The 22,919-nt window shown below is 41.7% G+C and overlaps 1 protein-coding gene across 9 annotated transcripts in view; it reads right to left on the bottom strand.

Moving 5' to 3' along the window:
• The window catches only part of tnk2b (tyrosine kinase, non-receptor, 2b), a 65,530-nt gene that overhangs the window by 22,248 nt on the left and 20,363 nt on the right, over positions 1 to 22,919 (bottom strand). For 3 of the 9 annotated variants that reach the window (XM_031293162.2, XM_031293128.2, XM_031293112.2), the window contains exons 1-2: positions 15,780 to 16,816; positions 1,338 to 1,515 (exon numbers count right to left, since the gene is read on the bottom strand). In XM_031293162.2, coding sequence (XP_031149022.1) covers positions 1,338 to 1,515; positions 15,780 to 15,860 — 259 coding nt within the window. In that variant the 5' untranslated portion in view covers positions 15,861 to 16,816. Of the gene's footprint in view, positions 1 to 1,337; positions 1,516 to 6,711; positions 7,263 to 15,700; positions 16,817 to 22,919 lie in introns of those variants that run through there. The other 6 variants (XM_031293147.2, XM_031293140.2, XM_031293134.2 and 3 more) reach the window with 4 other exon arrangements.

Below are 22,919 nucleotides of genomic sequence, written 5' to 3' on the forward strand. Positions count from 1 at the left end.
ACAGTTTGGTCCACATAAAGCCCCGAAAAAGTGAGCAAAAAAGTTCCAAAGCCATCCTAGGATTTAGCAAATCGAGCAAAACAATGATTACATTTTCTAAGTAGGCTACCACACAGCTGACTCACAACAAGCTCTTTCACAGCCTGAATATGCAAACTCTCTGGTTCTGGGGGAATTTCTGAGTCTCAAAGTCAGCAAATTTGCCAAATTCTGCTCTGAGTGTCGTGTAATTGCAAGTTGAAAAACAGTTTACCATGTCTGTGGTTTGGCACACAACTAGGATGGACCAAAATGTATTGTGAACCTAAATTGATATGTGGGCCGGATCAGAATGTGCAAGGGGACGGATTTGGCCCGCGGTCCTCGGGTTTGACACATGTGCATTATACAGTAGGGGTACACGATTCAGAAAATGTCACGATTCGATATTGATTTTCAGGCTCAAGATTCGATTCAAAATCGATTTTCGATTCAAAAATGATTCTCGATTAAAAACACGATTCACAATATGTAAATGTAGTTACTTTTCCCATGTGATTGCAGTAGACATACAATTAAAAAAAAATGTTTAAAAATACGAATCCATTTTTGGAATTCTATGAATCGATTTTGAATAGGTAGAGCTTGAATCGCGATTCGCATGTGAATCGATTTTTTTGCACAACCCTATTATACAGTATGTAAGAAGAGATTGGAGATAAAGCAAATACAAGAAAGATGAAAAGGTCGAGAGCTTAGAGAACAGTGAGCTGAGTGGAGTAAAATGATGTGATGAATATATGAGCAGGAGAAGTGGGTGTAATTAGTCTTAAGCGGCTCGGTAGCTGAGACCCTGAGGGCCTCAGTAACTGGATTTAGATTATTACTGCTGCCATCACCTTTGTCACACACGCCACACACAAAAGACTTGGCACTTAAGTCTCCCTTCCTATTGTGCCTAATTACTAGTTGGGACTTTAAAATGATATTACAGGTGTGATGGTGGATTTGCTCCAGCTATGCTGAGGGTGAGCCAAATGACACACTGCCAATACTGCAGACAAAAGCAATACTATAGGATAATAGTAGTAATAATATAGGAAGCAATGTGTAGAGAGAAAAAGAGACGGTGATGGTCTCTTAAGGCCTTGAATCATGGACAGTATTACAAAAAAACACAATTAATCAAACAGCTACCACTGTACCTGCTCACATGCATTGCGTTCAGTCTTATGTGATGTTGTGGCCTTTGGGTAGACTAAACCCAAATGTTCAAAAACACATTCTGTGCAAACCAACTCTCTTTAGTAGAACAACCCCCCCCCCCCCCACACACACACACACACACAGTTTCTCACCAGGTCGACCCATGCCGATCTTCTCCAGATCTTCGTTCTTGACGTAGTCGAAGTGTGACAGCCGTGTGACATTAAGGTCATCCCGGATCCGCAGGAAGTACTGCTGCAACTGCACCTCCATCAGCAGCTCCAGTAGCCATTCTGTGCCTTCCTCGCACTGCATGCTACTGCCCAGTTTCTGCAAAACACCCACAAAGAATACAGAAACTGAGTTCAATATTCATTCAACAGTTTTCTCATTGCTTGGTCTCAGAACTGGAGAACAAAATACTGCCAGATAGAAAGTCACTGAGCAACAATCAAACTATTCTTTTCTGTCGAAGAAATGAGAGGAAACTAAGCTCGGATGTATCGTGTGCTCTTCAGTAATGGTTTAGAGCACACTGAAATACCTGCTTTAACAGTCCACATACCTAATTAGTCATAAATACGCTTACACACTCAAAATACACACACACACATACTGCAGACTAGGGCTGTCAACGAATATTCTAAATTCGAATATATATTCGAATAGTTTTAAAAAAAAGAATTTCGAAGGTGAAAATTAATATTCGAATTAAAAAAAAAAATGTGGAAAAAAACACTTGCGGTAACAGAGGCTGTCTGGCTGTCTGCTTTGCGAGTGGGCGCGCTAGAGCGCCTGAGGGTTGTCTTGCATGGAAGATGGCAGAAAGTGCAGAGCCCAACTCGACCGCATCAGAGAAAGCGATTTTAACCCCCCAAAATCTAAAAAGCCATGTCTAGTGACAATAGTCGCGACCTTAAATTGCTTGCACAAAACTCTTGATCAGCACTCAAAATGTGTTTATTGTTATTCATTTGAAACCGTTATGCGCACAGTCGCACATTGCGCAGAGAGCGTGAGGGCGAGAAAGAGAAAGTGCTCGAGTGAGTGAGCGAGCGAGCGTGAAGTCTGCGGTCTTGGCCATCATTTGATTTACTTGTTTTTGTGTAGGTAATACGTTGTCAAATATGTTTAAACTTACATAGACTACCTATACAAGTAGTTATGTCTCTTTGTATTAATTTGTCCTGTTATTGACGTAATGCGCGTCATTGACAAAATGCGCGTCATTGACAAAATGCGCATGTGCAACCAGATGTTCGAATAGTTCGAATATTATGTGTTTTTTTAGAGGAAATATTCAAACGTCATTTTTGAGCAATTTTGACAGCCCTACTGCAGACTGGATTGACCAAATTTACATCACGTAAACAAGGACATGGCGACCACAGGGCCAAATAGCATTAGCTGCTTGTCAGCGGACCAAACTCTGACTACACAAATTTTACTTTGAAAGTATCAAATAGGCATTTATTACTAGGGCTGGGTACCGAATTCAATACCTTTTAGGCACTTTTAGGTATCGAGCGTCAAAAAATTATCATTCAATATCCAATTTCAATACCTGAGTAAATCTCATCAGCGTCAGTGAGCCAATAAGCATTTAGCATGCTTCTACCAAAATCTAATAATGTTTGTGATTGAATGTCTAACGTTACACATCGTAGAGACACGCTGGAAAAACTCTACGTTACGCACAGTAGTAGTAGTAGTAGTAGTAGTAGGAGCTGAAAAATAAAAAAGATTTGTGCCATAATGTTGTACTTTCTTTTCATTTTATAAAATTGGTTTCGGAACCAGTATCGAAGTCACGTTATTGGTATTGGTATTGGTACTGGTACTGACAATTTATGAACGATACCCAGCCCTATTGATTACACAGATCCTCAAAAAAGAGTAATAACTACTCTGGAAGCAGAAGTATTGCAAGCATTTGGGGCAGTTCTGCTGTAGATAGTGTGCAAACATCACAGTCATACAACAGTAAGACATACATAAGATGATGGCTGATGCACATCTGGTGTCCGTAAGTGTCAGTGAAAACAAACGGGAGGCTCCTAAACAATTTGACCACAATAAATATATATAGATATATATATATATATATATACACACACACACACTGTACTACGTCCCTCCATAAGATGCAGAGTCAGACCATCAATCTTCAACGTCAAAACACCCCAGTTTAAAACATCATCCATCACTGTCTACTTAATGTGACAAGCTGAATCTTGCACAACATGTAGCTGAAATTCATCTTAAATCCTGATGGGCTTCATAGGGCTATTAGTCAAGATGATGACGTTAAATAGAAACAGTAAAGGCAGTAAATACCTTTAAAGATGAATAGGATTGGGTATCGTTTGGTTTTTTTCCGATACCGGTGCTAAAGCGGTACTTTTAAAACGGTGCCGGTGCCTAAACCGATACTTTTTAAGAAAGTTAAAAAAAAAAGAAGGGTACTAAACAACAGTCGGCAACATTTAAGAACAACTTGTTTATTACTACGGCCATATGGTCAAAATTAAATGATTTAATAGTAATGTAATAACTATAACTTATAATAAACAATAACTTATTTCACCAGTAAATTGCTGTTGAATGACAAAAACAACCACCAGATGGGTAAAGGGTATTTTACAATAACTTTGAATGCACCGCGAGGCTGTAGGTTACCAGTTTCAGTGAACGCACCGTCTGTGTTTTTCTGACGTCGGCATCTGCTGCGCTGCAGAGCGGACTGTTGCATCCCGGTGTTGAAATACAGTCACACATTACACTGTTTAACGTTAGCTGTCAGCATTTTAACCGTGTTTAATCCAGCTGCTAGCTTAAGGTAGGCTAACGTTACCTGCTGTTGAGTGTAGTGTAAAGTCAGGCACCGAAATTTTCGTTCTTGTTCGGTCTCGTTACTACCGTTTAGGTTGGAACCGGTGCCCTATTGGCACCGCATTTCGGTACCCAACCCTAAAGATGAACCACTCAAATGCTTATCTACTTCTCCATTACACCTGCTCACACTGTCTGGTCCACAGTATTATTCCCAGTCTCAATGAGGGGAAACACAAAAAAGACAAACATTCCTAATCTGCAGAGATTGACAGGGAGACCTTTAGGGTGGATGCTCTGGGGCATAGGGGTCACTCCACTGTGTAGTAATTTGACTCTGTGAATGAGGAACTTCCTGTGCTGTCTGAGCCAAGGTTACAAGGTCTGGGGGAAAGTGTCAGAGGTCGCAGCTTCCTTTCTGTCATTTAAACTTCATAAAGGGCTTGTTTCAAAGTACGTCACTTCGTGACATATTTCTATCTCACACAAATACACACCTAATGTTGGGCCATACTTTAAAAAGTAATGTGACCATCCCCCAAAACAGTGAAAATATGCATCTACCCTGCCTTTTCAATGGAAAGTGAGTGGTCCTGTATTTTCCATGAATTGTTGATGCGAGGTCTGACTGAGGCCGATCTGCTGGGAGGGCTCAATCCCCAATGGTTATGCCAGATGTCCGTATCCTGATACAAATTCATTGCAATGTACATAAAAGTGGGTCAGCTGATATCTCTTTAGCGATGTCCAAACAGCAGGAGGCACTTTAACAGGCCAACAGAGAATAGTCTTTGATGTTCCCTTAAAGAGAAATCCTGTTTTGAGCGGAGCGGGTAAAACGAGTCTGTTATTAACTTAACCCAATATAATTTAATAACCTGTAAGAACTTTATAGAGATGCAGGCTGCACCAAATGCCTGCAGCATTAACTACAGCTGCAGTCATTTGAATCCGTCTCTGTGTTTTTTATTTTGCTGCATCATGCCTGACCCCTACCCTGAGAAAGACGATCCAGTGGACTCTTGGCTGGTTCACGACTGCGCTAAGCTGTGCCAAATACTCTCATTTTATGTGCCATGTTTATTTGGGCTGCAGTACATTCCCCTGACAATATTTAAACAAACCAACTATTTATTTTGCATCCACGAAATAAACATTTTTGTATACAGCACAACATATTCCTTTATAGAGCATAAACCATGAACTATTACACCCTTTATCATGCAGCCCCAAGTCTGGTCTTCCCTGGCAGTCAACATGTAAGTGTTATTTCACTGGACGGTGCCAAAGACGCAAGTCAGCTTCCTCTTGGGCCTCTTTCCATGAGGGGTCAAAATCAAGGTGCTTCTATCAGATTTCTCTGTCAACTTGCTAACCAATTTACACAACCCATGAAACAGGATATTAGGCCTACATTTTACACTTTTTGGAGACAGGTGCTGTACAGACATGAGTTGTCATACATTCACTTAAAGAGGTGGTTAAGATGGGTTGTGTCTAGGGCTGGGCGATACGACGTTATATCGCCAAAGCTATATAAAAAATATCTATTGTATATATTTTTCTAGATCGGTTTCTATCGCGATGTTGAAAAACCATTTTTTCTACGCCATTTGGACGACACATTACGTTCTGATCATTGCACGTTGTAGCAAAGCTGGAGCGAACCACAGAGGCACTGTTTGATAACATGGAGTATGGAGAATACAAAAATAGGCTTTATCATGTGGTTATTTCATTGAGTATGCATTGATTGAATTACCAGACTACTATGCTATATTGTGATATATATTGTTATCAAGATATGAAGTGACTTATTGGGATAGAAGATTTTGGCCATATCAACGAGCCCTAGTTGTGTCTAATCTGACAAAAATCCTATATTGTCAACAACTGACACTGTCAAGTAACATTTTGGGAGGAGGAAAATGATGAGCTGTTCTTTCTTTCTTTGTTATGATGTGATACGTAAAGCATCTTAAGGTGCTTATCTTGACTTCTCTTATAATGGCATGAGGAAGATGCACATTGTGGGGGTGTGAGGTCAGCAGAAGGAATGCTACGTTCAAACTTCATTAAGTGTGACTTGTGACAGGACTCCAGGAGGAATCCAACCAGGGCCAGAAGTCCAGTATTAAGGCTCTAAATAGTGTCATTTCTCCATGAAATGTGACAAAACAAGGAGCATAGGCCAATTGGTTTTCCGTTTCAAATGAAAAGTAAAAAGAAAGAGACAGAAGCAACAAGTATGACAGAGAGAGAATGGAGAGAGATGTAGGAATTCAGATGCAGAGAAACAACATGATGTCCCTGGTGAGAAATGCCTCTGGCCTGAACTCAATCCTCATGGTAGTGAAGAAATGCATGCTCTCTCTCTCTCACACACACACCCCTCCTGGCCAAAGCCATGTCCTGTACCAGATCTGTTCTGCTCTAACATCCTGCTGCAATAACAACAACTCCCAGAGGATGGCCAGAGTCCAGCTGGAGAGAGAGACACACACACACACACACACACACACACACACACACAGGACTGACCTCCACCATATTTATGATATAGACGCTACATTCAAACATCTGGGTAGACCACATGATCCTGACTATAGTTTATAATATCCATGTCATATTTCCAAATAACAAAATCCCTCAGTGGACCAAAGAGAGCCACCATCAGACAGACACCAGACTTACTCGATATATATGAAAGTGTGCCAGGAAGGGGAATGACTTTTTCAGCTTGTCAAAGCGTCGCATCCTGAATTCCTTTGTCTGGATGAGTGTACAGTAGGTGCAAAAAGTGTGCGTGCGTATTTAAATGGCCAGAGGTGGCTGCTGGTCTCTTAAACCATTACCGGAGTCACAGTCCTCCCAATTTGATGTTCCCAGTCTCTGAGGGAATTCAAAGAAGCGCACACGCTCCTCGGATCCAGACCCGCAGCTCCAAACCCGGGAGAGGGAAGAAAAACTTCCTAAGATCCTGTTTGCAAATCTATAACATTCCATGGCGGGGCAATCGTCCTGTTAGCCCCTTCTTTAGCTACAGCTCCTTCAAGAAGGCAAAGAGGCATCCATGCAGCACTTCAGCATGCAAACGGAACTTAACCAGTCTTCAAATATGTGAAAAAGCCTGTAGAGGGATTAAGAGCTGCTGTCTGTAGCAGAGAAAAGCCTCTCAGCTCTGCCCTGTGCCCAGTCCAGCCATGTGTCCTCCCCAGACAGCAGTGAGCCAATGATCCAGACTTGCAGAACTTCACAAATTCTCTCTCTCTCTCTCTCTCTCTCTCTCTCTCTCTCTCTCTCTCTCTCTCTCTCTCTCTCTCTCTCTCTCTCTTGTCTGTTTGCTTTTCCACCCCTCCATAGAGCATGGGGCTAAAAATAGGAGCGACTTCTCCCTGATTCAATCGCTTGCCAGTCGGGCAGGCAGCAGGGACGTGAGAGCCAAAGTGAGTGACTGTCTCTGGTTTCACATTTTAGGGTGTAACAAGATGCATGTCTCGTTGGTTTCAGAGAACAGCGATGTGTGCTTTGTGCTGTATGTTAAGTGTTTATATCTCTTTCCTCTGACTTGATCTTCACTCTGTTGTCGTCTCTTCCCTTCTTCTTCCACTTTCTCCCCCACGTACCCCTATTCCTACCTCCTACTGCTGTACTTTTCCCTGATCTACACTCTCACCCTATCTTTCTGTCCTCCCCCCTCCTTTCCCTCCTGCAGTCAGTCAGACGGTCCGTGCAGTGCAGAGCAGTGCGTGGTGCAGAGGACAGAGGCTTCATGGTATTCAGCCCGGAGGAGCATTTGATCCAGGGCCAAAGGGTCACATTCAACTGCAGGATGGAGAGAGCTTGTTTCCTGTGATGCAACTCCCCACCCACCCACACACACACACACACACACACACACAACCACTTCTTCCCCTTCTCCACAGCTTTTCTCATGCCTGCTTATCATAAAATTCACCACAGTGGAGAAATTTCACTTTTGGGGTTTTGAGTTTGACTGTCACTAAAACCACTGGCTTTGAGTGAACTTGTGACACTCTTGTGGTATACACTCTGGGGATGAGGACAGTTAATATTCACATAAAATATGTATGGGAATATTTATTTATAAGATATTCTTTTTTTCCTCTTAAACTTTTTGGGAATCAGTGCAATATGTGTTGCTTTGTCATCAGACTTTATGTAAGAGTATCTGCTCAACAAGCACAAATCACACAACTACAGCTGAAACAATTAGTCACTTGATCATTTAGTCGATCAACAGAAAAATATTTTCCGACTATTTAAAGTAATTTTTCAAGCAAGAAACCCCAAACATTACCTAGTTTCAGCTTCTTAGTTTCATCATGATATGTGCTGTTTGCCTTTGTATAATGTGATTGCGAATCAATTATTTGGGGAATTTGAACTGATGATCGGACAAAACAAACCATTTGAAAGCATAAACTTGGCCTTTAGAAAAGTGTAACAGCTTTTTATGACATTTTTTACACGATTAATCAGTTAATAGACAAGATTATCGGTAGATTAATCAATACTGAAAACTGTTTTTCTTTAGTTGCAGCTTTACGTAGATACAACTGCAATCTAGACCTTTGAAAATGTCATTTTAAACCTGAACAGCATGTTTAAAAGGCAGCAGCGGCTCCATCATGGCACAGGGAAAGTAGACTGAATTCATTTATTTACTGGATAAACAATCACACATCTACAACACTAAATCCTTTTACAGTCGTACAAACAGAGAAGTCTGTTGCCTGACTGGTGATTATAAATCACAGAGGCTGCAGATGTCTGTCTGTGGGTGACTAATACTTTAAGTTACAGGTCAAAATAAAAACCAATTATCTTAACAAGACCCGCCCAGTCCACCTAACTTCAGTCAGCTCCCCCACTCCTTCTCTGTCTCACTGACATCTATTCAGTCTTTTACCACTGCATAAAAGTCCTAACCTCACCCTTCTCTTCCCTATGCTTCACTCCTTCATTAATCCACTCTCTTTCACTCTGCTACCCTCTCCTAGCCTCCCCTCCCTCCCCGTCTCGCCAACCCATTGCATTTTCTTCTTTATTTGGTGCTGCCTTTTATTTCCTGCCTCTAATCCTCCAAAAATGTTATCTCTCTCTCCCTCTTCTGAATATAAACAAACCCTTACCAGCTGCTTTTCAGACCCCCAGTAGCAGCAAGCCCCCTCTCATTCTGTCTCTCGCCAGACATTATTAAGTCTCTCTCTCTCTCTTTCTCTCTGTCTCTCTCTCTCTCTGCTTTTGATTAGGAATTGTGGTGTGTTTACTAGAGGAAGGAAGGGAGGTGAGCAGACGGTGGAGTGGTGGAGACGGAGGGGAAGGAAAGAGAAAACAACAACAAAATAGGGATGTTGTCATGAAATGTCTGTCTTTGATTAAAGACTGGACAGCAGACAAATCTGAGGGGCATGTGCTGCTGCTGTGTTCTATAGTTTTGTGCTTGTGTCTCTTCATACTTGTGATCTAAGAACATTGCATACATTTTATCTATTTGTCTAAATGGCTTACTTTAATCAAAATATCATTATAAACATGACAGGGATATAGATTAATTTATCTTGTTTGCCCTAGCTCATAGTTGTAGTAGTAGAACTAAGGAAATGGAACATATTACCAAAAAAAATCCCCTAATATCACAAAAGACTAGATCAAATGGGTTCCAGGGAGCCCTCGTGGACGAGGTCTCTTTAGTTCGTCCCCCTGCTCCTATATGAGTAGGTATGTCTATGTGTTTATATACGTTCTGTTTATGTAAGGGCGCTGTGTATATATACGGTCTGTTTATATAAGGGTGTTTATAGTGTAAAAACATTTGCATTATTACTATTATTATTATTATTATTATTATTATTATAACTAATTCTATTTTTTTCTATTTCTAATAATGTGTATTTGTGTTATTCTGATGTGTGTGGTTTTTTTCTTTTGAGCTGCTGTAACAAAGGAATTTCCCCAGTGTGGGATTAATAAAGTATCTTATCTTATCTCATTTGACATGACTGCCATGTCCTGCTTGGTCATAATGTATACTAATTGGGCAGTTTTTTACTTCTATGTGATTGCCTACCTGCCTCAACATAGAGCACCTACAGTTAGAAGCAGATTGTCAAAGGCCGGCGCTTTCCTCTTTGTTTGTATTCCTCATTACTCATTTTATTTCATTGTATTGTACTTATCACTACAATGCTCTTGCACACCAGAAGGTTGTATTGACAAGTGTGTCAGATCTTTCAATGTATTGTGTATAACAATCAAATCAAGCTTGCAAGTTTTCCACGCCCATAGAAAGGGGGCTGCGGTTAAATCACAAACTCTCATCACACATGCTACTATAGAGCTCTAACACTCCCTCACATGCAGTATTTTGCAATGTTGGGAAGCCTCCTAAAGGTCAACAGCCTCTAGAGTACCTTTTATTTTTCATGTGCTTCACAAATGTTTTATGAGGAAAAGCTGAGGGGGAAAGCTGGCTCCACAGTCTCAGTCAGTCATTATTTTTAGTTTAGGTGTGGATTCCTCCTGGATTCGTTCAGCCATCATTTAAAAAACTCCTGAAACACCACCTGTTTACCACAGCCTACAACTTCCTTTAGCTTAGCCACAGTAATTCTGTAAAGTGTCCTTGGGTTTAGACCAATACGATTAATGGTCAGTAAGTCAACCTGCAGCTCCACTGTTATACCACTAGGTAGCACCAATCTATGATGGAGTATTCAGTGGGGTGGATGGGTGCAACAGCAGCATTAGGTCACTGCTATCATGTAGTCTGCACTGTATTCATAGTAACATGAAGAGAATCAGGATGATTAAACCAGTCAATTGAACAATGTAGCACACTCAAATCCTAAAATTAGCTTTCACTCGATTGATTCTGGTAATATATTTAGATATTATTCACTAAGTTATTAGTGACGACTGCAAAGCACTACCTGTATCTCCTCCTCACACCATTTTATTTTACCTCTATAAAGTCATGAGGTGATGTTCACGTGGTTATTTATAAGTTAAATAGTGACACATTGTATCATATATATCATACTGATTTTATTTAGCATTTAGAATCTACAGTTAATGTTATCTACTCATTTTAGTATAATATAATATATGGTCCACTGCCCCCCCCCCCCTCCTTTTCTGTTCATTGTTTGGCCATATGGGTAAAGTTCATAGTTATGTGTTGCACAATAAACACAATATCCTGGTTTCAGAAACCATATCCCGAAAATGATCAAAACCGGGATAATACTCAAAAACGGGATACTAAAGTGCATGTAAATGTACATGTTGTTGATGCCTCTAACTTCAGATGTGGACCGCAGTTCATATGAAGCAAGAAAGAGCTGCATGACTTTGCCCTGTTAATTGTTAAATATGGTAAATAAATGGTTTATTTCTCATGGACTCATATTTGAGTAAATAAAACTCTTCAATTGTGCCTGACTTGTTTGGTCCCTCACTTACAATGAAGCAGCTACTGTGGGCCTCTCCAGCTGCTCCTATCTGGCCTCCATCTCCCTCTCTTTCTTGTGCCTACACACAAACACACACAGTAGTATGACTCAATGGCCGTTCAACTGGAATATGAAGGAATGCCAAGCCCAAGTTAAACGTCTGACCATGTAGATTGTATTATCATGAACTGACATCAAATTAGTGGCTTGCTGGCTAATGAGATTATGAAGAACAAAGCGCTGTGTGAGGTCTGCATTATGTCCGAGTAATACACACACAACACACACACATTAAGCTTGATTCTGTAATATGATGCTCACTGTACACAGACACAGGCATGCAGAGGCTTGCACTCACGGCTGGATTCACATTGACGTACAGTGTTGGGAATTAAGATAGCTTAGTGGATACGGGTGGACGTGCTGCCAGTGCATTTCTAAAGTAAGTTGCAACCTTTTGGTGGCAAAACGTCAATCTGCGGTTTGGTGGTGGGTGCCAAAAACCGGCAGAGCAGAGTGAGGAGTAGTAGAATAAACATCATTAATCCCTCTTACAACTGTGCAAGCAAAATATCTTAACACACACACACACACACACACACAGATGATGCCTCTGACGGAGGCCTGCATGCACAGACAAACGGAGATGCGTCATTCCTGATCTCACAGATAGTAACTCTCTATCAAAGTCTGTCTTTTTACATTCTCCGTAAATCCCTTCACTGTCCACATCACCTCTTCATTCACAGAGTCAGGAGAGGAGAGGCGTCATGCGGTGGGTGGAACAGACTGTGGGAATGAAAACTGTTTTGGATACAAACAGACTGCTCCTAGGTGAACACAGAACATATATGTGTCCCCTTTTGGTAGCTTGGCCAAATAAGCATAATGCCAGACGACCAAAACAACCCCCACTAATACATCCTAATGTCGCCTCCACCCTGAAAATACACCCATCTGAGCAATCTCTTCTTTGATCCCCTAAAGCTGGTTAAAAGGGGAAAGGAGGGTGTTCGTGAAAAATGTTGGTCAATGATGACTGACCTCCTACCGACAGTCAACAGCGTGTGAACCCAATATTTAGTCAAATATGTGCTACGCTGAGAGAGTATTTATTATTTCCATTTACAAAATATAGCAAATGCTCAACAATGTAGTGCTGGTTGAAGCTCACTAATTCCTTCATGCTCCAAAGTCTATCAGAACTAGATCCGTATTAAGCATAAAATGATTGCTCTGATAGAACAATAAGTACATGTATTTGAAGGGAGTCACGGGACTCTAACCTCTCTCCTTATCTTTCTCTCTCTCTTAGTGCCTCAGTTCATCTGTTCTTACATATCTTTATCTCCGAGTTCCTGATGGAGACGGCTGCATGCAGTGTGTTAGGGTTGTGTGCATTAGAACTAGAAAACCGCTGTATTTAGCACAAAGCTGCAGCTTTAAAAAAAGAGAGTGATCGGATTCAGCCCACAGAAACCAGGACAGCTGCTGTGTCCACCGGCTTAACTCTGCTGAACTAGCACACAGACCCTAAACGCCACACTCAGTCGACAGTCATATTTATACTGTTGCACAGATCTACACATTCATCCACCCGTCCATTTGTAATACCTTATCCTGTGCAGGGTCGTGGAGGGCTGGACTCAATCCCAGGACAGACTGAGAGCAGGGCTGGGTGTGGTTTGAAATCTTTCGATACTTGCATGATATACATCAGCAATAAGCTAATAACAGCCAGGGGTCCGTTTCAGAAAGCAGGTTTAGTGAAAACTGAGTTTGTTAACCCTGAGATGAGAGAAACTCTGGGTTTTCTGTTTCAGAAAGGGAGGTTAATCAAACCTTAGAGAGAGGGGTAACTCTAGCCCGTTTCAGAAAGAGAGGTAACTTAACCTCAGAGTCAGTTACTATGGTAACTGAGCCTGTGAACCTAACCTGGTCAGGAGCAGGTTTTCTTCAAGAAACCTCGAGTTTCTCTGTCTCCTCCCTCTGACAGCGCTCTTTCATTTCCTCATTCATTCATTCAGTCTGTATCAGGCGCATTTTAGCGCAGTTTGTTGTCTGCATGAATAAAAAACAGGGTTGGTTTATTAACTGTGTTAGGCAGACTATAAAAAATGTTTTTCTCAAAACATGGCATTTCCTTTTGTCGACAATCCCGTTGATGAAGAAGCTGTATTACTCCGCAGAGACTTAAACATACATCGGGAGATGATATTGAGGCCCCGACTATAGATGCATTTTCATTTCCAGATAACTTTGAGCGGTATCTTGTTTTTCTTCCCAGTCTATCAGTTATGGAGCCTACATAACCTTATCCGTCCTCACATCACTAACGTCACCCATCTTGGGCATGCTCTACATCACAGCACATTCTTTGTGTCGCATTATGTTTTTTTGCAAACGGCAGTTTTCTTTATAATATTGGTGATGCGGAACATATTAGTAAAGCCACTGTAGCAAAGCGCCGTCAGAAGAGTGTGCCTCGCTCTGAAAAGTTTGTGTAGAGTTCCCTGGACACAAACCAGTAAGAGACATTAAAAAAAAAAATGATTGTAAATCATAATTCTGTTAATGATGGTGCTGCAACCTCAGAATGGGATTAGTAGTAGTTTACTTTTTCACCTGCAGGATTGCACCTAAATGAAATTATAGGTGTAGCCTACCATTCCAGTTTTCACCAGTAATATTATAGGTTACCTGTGATTAAATATGAAATTAACACACTATATTAGAGCTTACGCATTGACTCGAGCAGCAATTTTCTCCCACATCAGTTCTCGCTATTTTACAGCAGCCGCTGTGTTGCTTTTTTTTAACTAAATACATGTTCAAACTCGCTGTACGTGCGCTCGACCAGTTTGGTTGTGGTTGTTACCATGGTGAATCATAGTATCATGTCTCCATTCATGCTGCTGTAGAGTGAACCTACTCTGAGTTGATTGAACCAACTCACATCAGCTGTTCTGGAACCGAAAACTCAGAGTTTCCCATCTCAGGGTAAATCAACTCAGTTTGTTAAACCTCCTTCCTGAAACGGACCCCTGGTCACTATACCACTGTAGTGATGTGTACTTTTCAAATCCAGCCAGGAACCTTTTTGTACGTCATCCCCTCTCTCTCTTTGCCACATTTCCCATCTGCCTCCCAACAGTATGCTACCAATAACGATTTTAAAAAGGCAAGCACACTGACAGCATAGTGGCAAAGGCATTGCAGACCCCATCCAAGCCAAAAGAACAGTGAGGCCTGTCCATACGGTATGTCACAGGGTTTGTGAAAGGACGTGGGTGTTTGCGGAAGAGGTGGGAGGCTATAAAATGTCATAGTTTGCCTGTCACCAAGCTCATTCTGCAGCACCTCATCAATGACCTCATGGTTCTGCATTCAATAAAGCGTGCGTGCTCGCGCACACACACACACACACACACGGGCTGGCCTTGTGTGTGGGTGAGAAGTGCTGTGTGTGGTGAGCGTGAGTATGTGGTGGTTGAGGAGAGTGATGGTGACATGCAAGTGTGAAAGAGCTGGTTCTGTGTGACAGATGCATGAGCGCTTATAGGAATCTATGATACAGATTTATATTTAGACATTACTGTAGGTCTTTTTCACAGCACTTTCTTGTAATGATAGGAAAAGCACAGGTGTGTAGTATTACCATTCACGTTGGCTCTGTTCCATAGTGTCTCAGTAAGTCATGACAGTGTGACAGGGAGATAGCATGCACAATACCAGGACCCTGAACCTGAAAAAGCTAAATTGAATTTAGCCAACATTTATTTTATTATTTATTATACTGTTGTGACATGTCAAAACGACTCATCTTGACAGGTTTTTGACACAATACCTCTGTCACTGCCTCTTGGTCAGGTGCTAACCCATGACCCATGAAAATCCCAGATGTCACATGAAAACAGCTGTCTGTGAATGTTGACCAAAATTCCTGTTTGGGTAATGACACAAACACAAAAGTTACACATCCAAAATCGCATCTGCACACACGAAAAAGGTGCAACACTGTTTCTAACGTTACTGCCACAAAGAAAATACATACTAGTGTCATGATAACTATAATCTACTGATTACCCAATTGCTTGTATTGCACTCCAAAATTTATTTTCTGTTTAGTGAGAGATATGCCCTCCCTCGGAAAACACCACAACAAAGCCTTACATCATCTCACACCCTTTCATTTTCCATAATACCTGCTGAATTGTTTATCTGTCATCCATGTTTGTCTAAAGCTGCGCGGCAGGGTATAATCAAGGAAGTGTAGAGGTCTACCTCTTCGTCATCGCTGGGCAGGCGTTGGTAGTCAGACTCTGACGTCTCCTGCAGCCTCTGGTATTCTGCCGTCTCCCCCATGGTGGGGCTCCAACACCGGCCAGTACCTGCCCGGGGCTACGTGTCCTTAAAGTCCTCAAATAGCCACAGCTCCAGTCAGTGAGCAACCCACGCACAGTCAGTCAGGTCTGTTGGCCCGCTTTGAGGTCTGTCCTGTCATTAGAAGACAAGTACAGTATTCTGCATGTCATGCACAGTACAGCACTGCATTATTTCAGGTAGCTGAGCACAATATCTCTAATCATTCGACTAACTGTGCTGCCGCTGTATACCTCCAATACGCCCACCTTCATTGTCTTCCTCATTTAGGTTGAGTCAGCTTTCCTTGAAAATGGCCAGACAATGAGTTCCTCATGTTCGCACGGTGATAACAGGGCTGTGTTCACTGACTGACCAGTCTGTAAAAACACAGGTGCTTATCTTTATGGAAATAGCTCTGGCAAGCTGCAGACAGCAATTATTGATGCTGAATGAAATAGTCCCTATTTTTGCATTGTTGTGTGGGCAGGCAGGGATTCTTCCTCTTCTGAAGAAAAACAGAAGACAATCCAATTCAATAAAAGACAGTACAGTTTGTCCTTTTCACATGCCAGGGGCTTACATCTTCAGAGAGCATCCGAGGTGTTAAACCGATCATTCCAAATTAATTTACTGGTCATTAATTGTCCTCCTAGACAAGGAAATCCCATGTGTAGAAGCTGCTGCAGCCAGGAAGGAGCATTGGGATGATGCAGCCAAGGTGTGGCACTGGAGGTGACAAATCCAGCAGACTCTATTTCTGTCGACCCATCTCGCGCCACAGTAATAACCTCTACCCTCAATCTGTCTCTCGCTGTACCTCGCTCATCTTTGCTGTCTCTCCCTCTCTCTCTCTCTAACTGCTCTTGTTTGCCCTGCCTTATTGCTGACGCATGCTCTTCATATCCAGCGATGTCCCTCTCTCTCTCCCTGTTTCTATTTCCCCCCCATAGATATTGAGCAGCTGTCCAATTGGACTGGCAGCTCAGCTCTGACGATCACTGCTAAAGTCTGGGAGGATTTTAAACGATGCTTTGTCCTAAATAGACTTCCTGATTGCTCAGCCGATGCCTAATCCCCGGCTGTTGTTGTTATTGTTTTTCCCCTCCTCTCCTCCTTTCAGTCCCTCACCCTCTGACCCACTTTCCACACCCCTCCACTTGATTATTTTTTTTCCATTTCAGCCCCGGCTCGATGATTTTGTGAGTGGTCGCCTCTTCTATTACCGTGGCAACATCAACCCATCCCACCTCCTCCCTGCTCTCCTGTGTCCTGTAGTATCGCCGATCCAGTCAGGGGTAGTCCTGATAGAAGCAGCCAATGAAGGCGAAGCAGGCCGAGGGGGGGGGGGGGGAGAGAGAAGAGACGATGGCAAGAGGAGGGGGAGCCCTCTTGAAAAGAGTTAATCCTCCCTCTGAGAGGGAGAAAAACATGGCCATGCTGTTTTGTGTGTGTTTGTGTGGATCTGTGTGTGCGTCAAAAGCACCTCTCCAATATGGGTATCCAGGCCATCTGGATTCTTGCTGAGTGGACATCTGGATGGAGGGGAAAATAGAATAAAAGAACAATGTGTGTGTGTGTGTGTGTGTGTGTGTGTGTGTGTGTGTGTGTGTGTGTGTGTGTGTTGTGTGTGTGCTAGAGCGCGGATCGGGACGCATTTTTCTGTCCGAGCCCGGCCCGCGTCCGACAGAGCAGTAACCGAACCCGACCCCCGACACAGTTAAAATCTCATTTTTTTCAGAAACAGGCCCATTGGCTACCTATATAATAAGCTGTTTTAAATTTAAAATGTTCAATTCATTCTCTCTCTCTCTCTCTCTCTGATGTCCTCAGGCGGGTTATTCGCAGTCCACTGAGCAACATTTGCTTTTTGCACTCATTCCTCCGTCTCTCCTCTGCTCCGTTGTTGGAGGCTGGCTGTCACATGTGAGCACGCAATATCGCACGGTAAATACAAAAAGGCACACGCACACACACATCAGCCAACAAATATTTCTACAAAACTGAAACAGTGCATGCATGCAGACACAATGCACAGCAACAAAGAGGCATGAATTCCTGTATTTACCAATGGAGATAATGCTCATTATATCTACACATTTTGACGGCATTGCCAGCTATTACAATCAATTTCCCTTTGCCATGAACGAATGAATTATTATAGGTTGACCCTTCTTTTCTCTCTCTATTGTTACTGATTTGTGTTCTGGTCTCTGGGGTGAGTGGTTGTGTTGTTCTCCTCCCTCTTTTACAACTGAATCCCAAATTATTCTTATTGGTCAGACGACTGACATGCCTCAAGTACAAACCTCAAAGGCTTACATCCTCACTTTGCCAGCATCACCAACACAACTCCAACTCTTGCTGCACATGTACAAGAGTGGACAAAATAAAAAGCCACACCTGTACAATATAAGACAATACAACATTGCATATAGATAGTTATAGTTATAGATACTACACGTTTGTAAAGCTGTTCAATTTTGATGACATTACAGAGAGGTGATTTGGACACTTAATACAGTACGTGCAAAGGGGGATACAATACGCAACATCACAAACTATATGACCTCAATACTGAACATAGTTACACACAGTATACACAATCCAACACTACGTTGTTAAATATGAAATGCACAAGACTGAGGAGCAAAGTTACACAGACACAGATAGTAGAGAGTAGAGGAGAAAGTAGGGGAGAGACAGAAAGACAGAAGGGATGTCCTGGCCAATTGAGGCCAAGATAAATGGAGCAGGGCAGAGCTGTGGTGTCATGTGGGGTTACTGCTACTGCTGCTCAGTGGAAATATCTTCCACAATTATTTGCCCAGAAACTGTGATTTATTTATCGATGTATTAATCTCATCTTTAATCTTCCTAATTGAACCTGCCTTCAACTCAAAGTGTAAAATATTTAAGTTCAAGTGCTGAAATATACTTTATAGAAATATGAAACACACTACATAAAAAAAAAAAAAAAAAAAAAAAAATCACATTATGTCATGAATCATTTTCTAATGGACAGAAACATGTGTATGTTATTACCATCTAGTTTTAAAGTACATAGTTTTTATGAGTGAGCAAACTACAGACATGCTGGCTATAAATATGAAGGTGCAATTCTTTTTTTAATCTATTTTCTTATTTCTTATTTTTATTTATTTTTTTATAGACCCATTTTAAAAATGCAAGCAAACGTTTTCTTATTTCACATTCATGTGTTATTTTTTGTCATTTTCATACGTCTTTAAACATGGCATTCATTTTTCCCAGTAGATCGATTACTCAGAGAGCGCTACAGAGCCTTCTCCTCTGACCTCTCTGCTTGCACTAAACGCCACATTTCACAAACTCGCCTTCAGAAACCTGGAAACCCCCTTTAATGACCAAATGCTGGGGCTTCAACCTTTGAACCCAGAAGCTTCTTTTACCAGCCATCTTGTATCAAGAGGACGGTAAAGCTGAGCCTGTTAAAACATGTGAACGCCTTCTCTGTCCCTGTGATGGAGAGTGAGGAGAAGCAGAGCAGGCATGCTGTGGGTGTACCGTTATAGTGTTCCCAGCCCAAACATCGCAAACTCCCTTTAAGAGACCGTTTGGAGTCCTATAAGACTAAAAGGACTGCGACTCCTGGGTCCCTCCTGCCTCCTTACGACTGTTGGTGGGTAGACCGCAGGCTTTGGGGGCAGCAGTAAGCTTTTGAACAGGAGCTGGAAGAAATCCCTGATGTCTACTGCTGATGTGGGGCTCGTAGGGTGGAAATATAATCAGGCTAGGAACTGGACAGTACAGCAGAAGAGGTTATGGTGTGTGTGTGTGTGTGTGTGTGTGTGTGTGTGTGTGTGTGTGTGTGTGTGTGTGTGTGTGTGTGTGAGGTGCCGCTGGAAATACTGCCGGATGTCCCTCTCTTTTTTTTGGGGGGGGGGCTTTTCCGCCTTTAATTTCGACAGGACAGGTAGGTGAGAAAGGGGAGAGAGAGGGGGAAGACATGCAGGAAATCGTCATAGGTCGGATTTGAATCCTGGACCTCTGCGTCGAGGCATAAACCTCTCAGTATATGTGCACCTGCTCTAACCACTGATCCAACCCGGCCACACGGATGTCCCTCTTTTTAGGCCAGATGTCCCACACTTTCTTTGTGTTGGCATTCTAATGGTTAACTGCTCCTCAGATCTCTGCAGGGTAAATCTAGACAGCTAGCTAGACTATCTGTCCAATCTCAGTTTTCTGTTGCTCGACTAAAACAACTTTTGAACGTACATTCCACCAAAACAAGTTCCTCCCTGAAGCTATTTTGCAGAGGCACCGTCATTATGTCCGGGGCTTAGCGCCGCCCAAGACGATTGTGATTGGTTTAAAGAAATGCCACGTAAACCACATTTTCCTCCTATCCAGGAATGCTGTGTGGACTAGCCAGACCCTCCTCCACAGCGCTGTGGAGGAAGGTCTGGCAATGCGAGACTACCAAAGACCTAACTGATGCCTTTAAATTTATTTTTTTCCTGTCCAACAATTAAAAAAAAAAAATCAAAAGGTCTATTTTTCCCAATTCCACAGATTTCATATGATTAAATATCTGACAAAATAATCAATACATTTATAGCAGAAGTATAAATTAGTTGTAGCTGAACTTAAAATGTGCAACAGACCTGTTTCTGGTGGGACTCCATATGAATCCATTGACAACCGATTTGGGCTCTGACACTTACAAACACCCATGTGCATGAAATATTTCTTCTTATAGGTCATGGCAGCAACACCCACCCACAACTTCTGCTCAGAAATCAAATCTTGTTGACTGAGGCGATGACTTCACCTCACTGAGGGTGAAAAGACACCATGCATGCTGTTACGATATGACAAAGACGCTAAGATTGACCAATGACTGCTACTGTGCTGAGGTCAGTGCTCCTGGGAAAATGTTGACACAGTAAAAACATCATCGGCGGGGGAAGAAGCTGAAGTAGCTGTGGTCAGTGTGTGGACTGTGAAGAAACGGTACAGTAGCTCCTTCAGCGTTTCTGTTCAGCCTATTTTTTCACCTTTATCTTCAACACAACACCAGTGGGCTAAAACCTGACTGCTGATCCACGTGCTGTCCTTTAAAACTAAACCTCTTTTCTTTCTCTAAATCCTCACCATATGCTGAAAATATTGTATAATCAGAACATCCTCATTGTGTTCCTGAAAAAAAGTAGACATAGGTCACATACCAACATACAGTACGTACTTCTTTATAACTAAGATTATCTTGGAAAACATGTTCCAGAAAGTTTATGCTGAGTACATAAACTAGGGCTGCAACTAACAAGATTAGTGTTTTTGCTGAAAAAAATTGTTGATTGGTTGACTGACAGAAAATAACTAACTATTTTTAAGTTGAATTAATTAACTTTTAAGTAACTTATCAAGCTCAAATGCCAAACATTTTAGCGTCTCAAATGATCTCAGATTTGCTGATTTCCTTGGTTTATATCATTGTAAATTGAATGTCTTTGTTTGGTATGACAACATCTGCTATTTACAGGTCACAATGGGCTCTGGAAACTTGTGACTGGCATTTTTCATATTTTCATTTTTTTCTTTTTTTTTTTAATTCATTGATTAATCAAAAAAAGGAAGAAACAACAGGCAACATTGTTGACAATGATTTACATAATTAAGATGCCACATTGGAAAAATTCTCTTTTTTTCTTCCAGGCTCAACATAAAATAGTAACATACCAGATCTCATCACATAAAGCTTTTTAGATCTATTATTTTTATCCATATATCGATTTAATTCTGATTAATTGTAATTGACTCTGACTGCCTTAGGTAGGGGTTGACCAAGACAAATTGCCCTACTTTATGTGGATTAATAAATAAAAAAAGTATCACATTGTGACTTTGTATTATCAGCTTTTTTATGGCCTGTTCCCAGCCCAGCAGGCTCAGTTCAGATCAATCATGGTTGGGCACAGAGTCAAACGCCCTAATGACTATCTACTGTACAACACAATATTTCATACCGAGTTGTCAGGAGAAATATTAATCTCAACAAATCCTTTCTCATCACCTGTTTCTTAGAAAGATTTCCACTTAGGCTGAATCAGAGGCGGACAGGCACGCTGAACAAATCCACTGTGGACAGAGGTGTGTGTGAGACGGATGAAAGAGAGAATGCACGTGTGTGTTTGTGTGAATGTGACAGAGACAGATAGACCTCCATTTTATATAATCCTCTAACTCTCATGCTGTCTTTCTAGGAAGTGTTGAAGGGGCACAGAAGCGTATGTGGTGTTGGCTTTCCCCTGTCCCTCCAGGCTAAACAGGTGGGATTTAAGAGGGTGATCTAAAGCCTGCAGGGCAACACCGAGCCATGCAGGGAAGCAGAGGACAGAATTAGGGGGACGGGAGGCCGGGATGAGGGTCCTACTGTCTCACTTAATCTGTGTGTGCGTTGGTGCCAAGGTCACAAGTGATGAGGTATGCAAACCATCAGAAGCTAAAGCTCTCTGTGTTTCACTGCCATCTGGGTGCCTGGTCATGCATTATGCCAGGGTCTGTGTGTGTGTGTGTGTGTGTGTGTGTGTGTGTGTGTGTGTATGTGTGCGTGAGACATTGAAGTGACACTGACCATACTGACTCAATTATCGTCTATGGACTTTTGTCACAACAATATGTGTTACTGTTGGTCAAAATAGATTCTGAGCCGATTTTAATTATGAACCATATAATTTAGTTTTTGAACTTCCTGTTTTACATATGGGATAACTTTTAGTTTTAATACGGTTATTACTGTATTATTACTTATTAATGTTATAAGTCATTGTACTCTAAATAATGTTTGATTTATTTAAAACATACATATACTGTATATACATTAAATGTATTATAGGGCAATACAAACTCTTATTCTAGTGCTAATTACATTGGATTTATTTATAGCGAGTTATGTTTAAACCAGTGTTGTCAGCTGTAGATGTTTGTTTGCTTAAGTTGTTTTTCACTTTGTGATGTTCTTCCGGTGTCTTTTTATTCTACTGATCAGGAGTAGCGCTCTTAATTTCATTGTATTTA

The sequence above is a fragment of the Sander lucioperca genome, chromosome 9, assembly GCF_008315115.2.
Source record: "Sander lucioperca isolate FBNREF2018 chromosome 9, SLUC_FBN_1.2, whole genome shotgun sequence".
NCBI classification, from domain to species: domain Eukaryota; kingdom Metazoa; phylum Chordata; class Actinopteri; order Perciformes; family Percidae; genus Sander; species Sander lucioperca.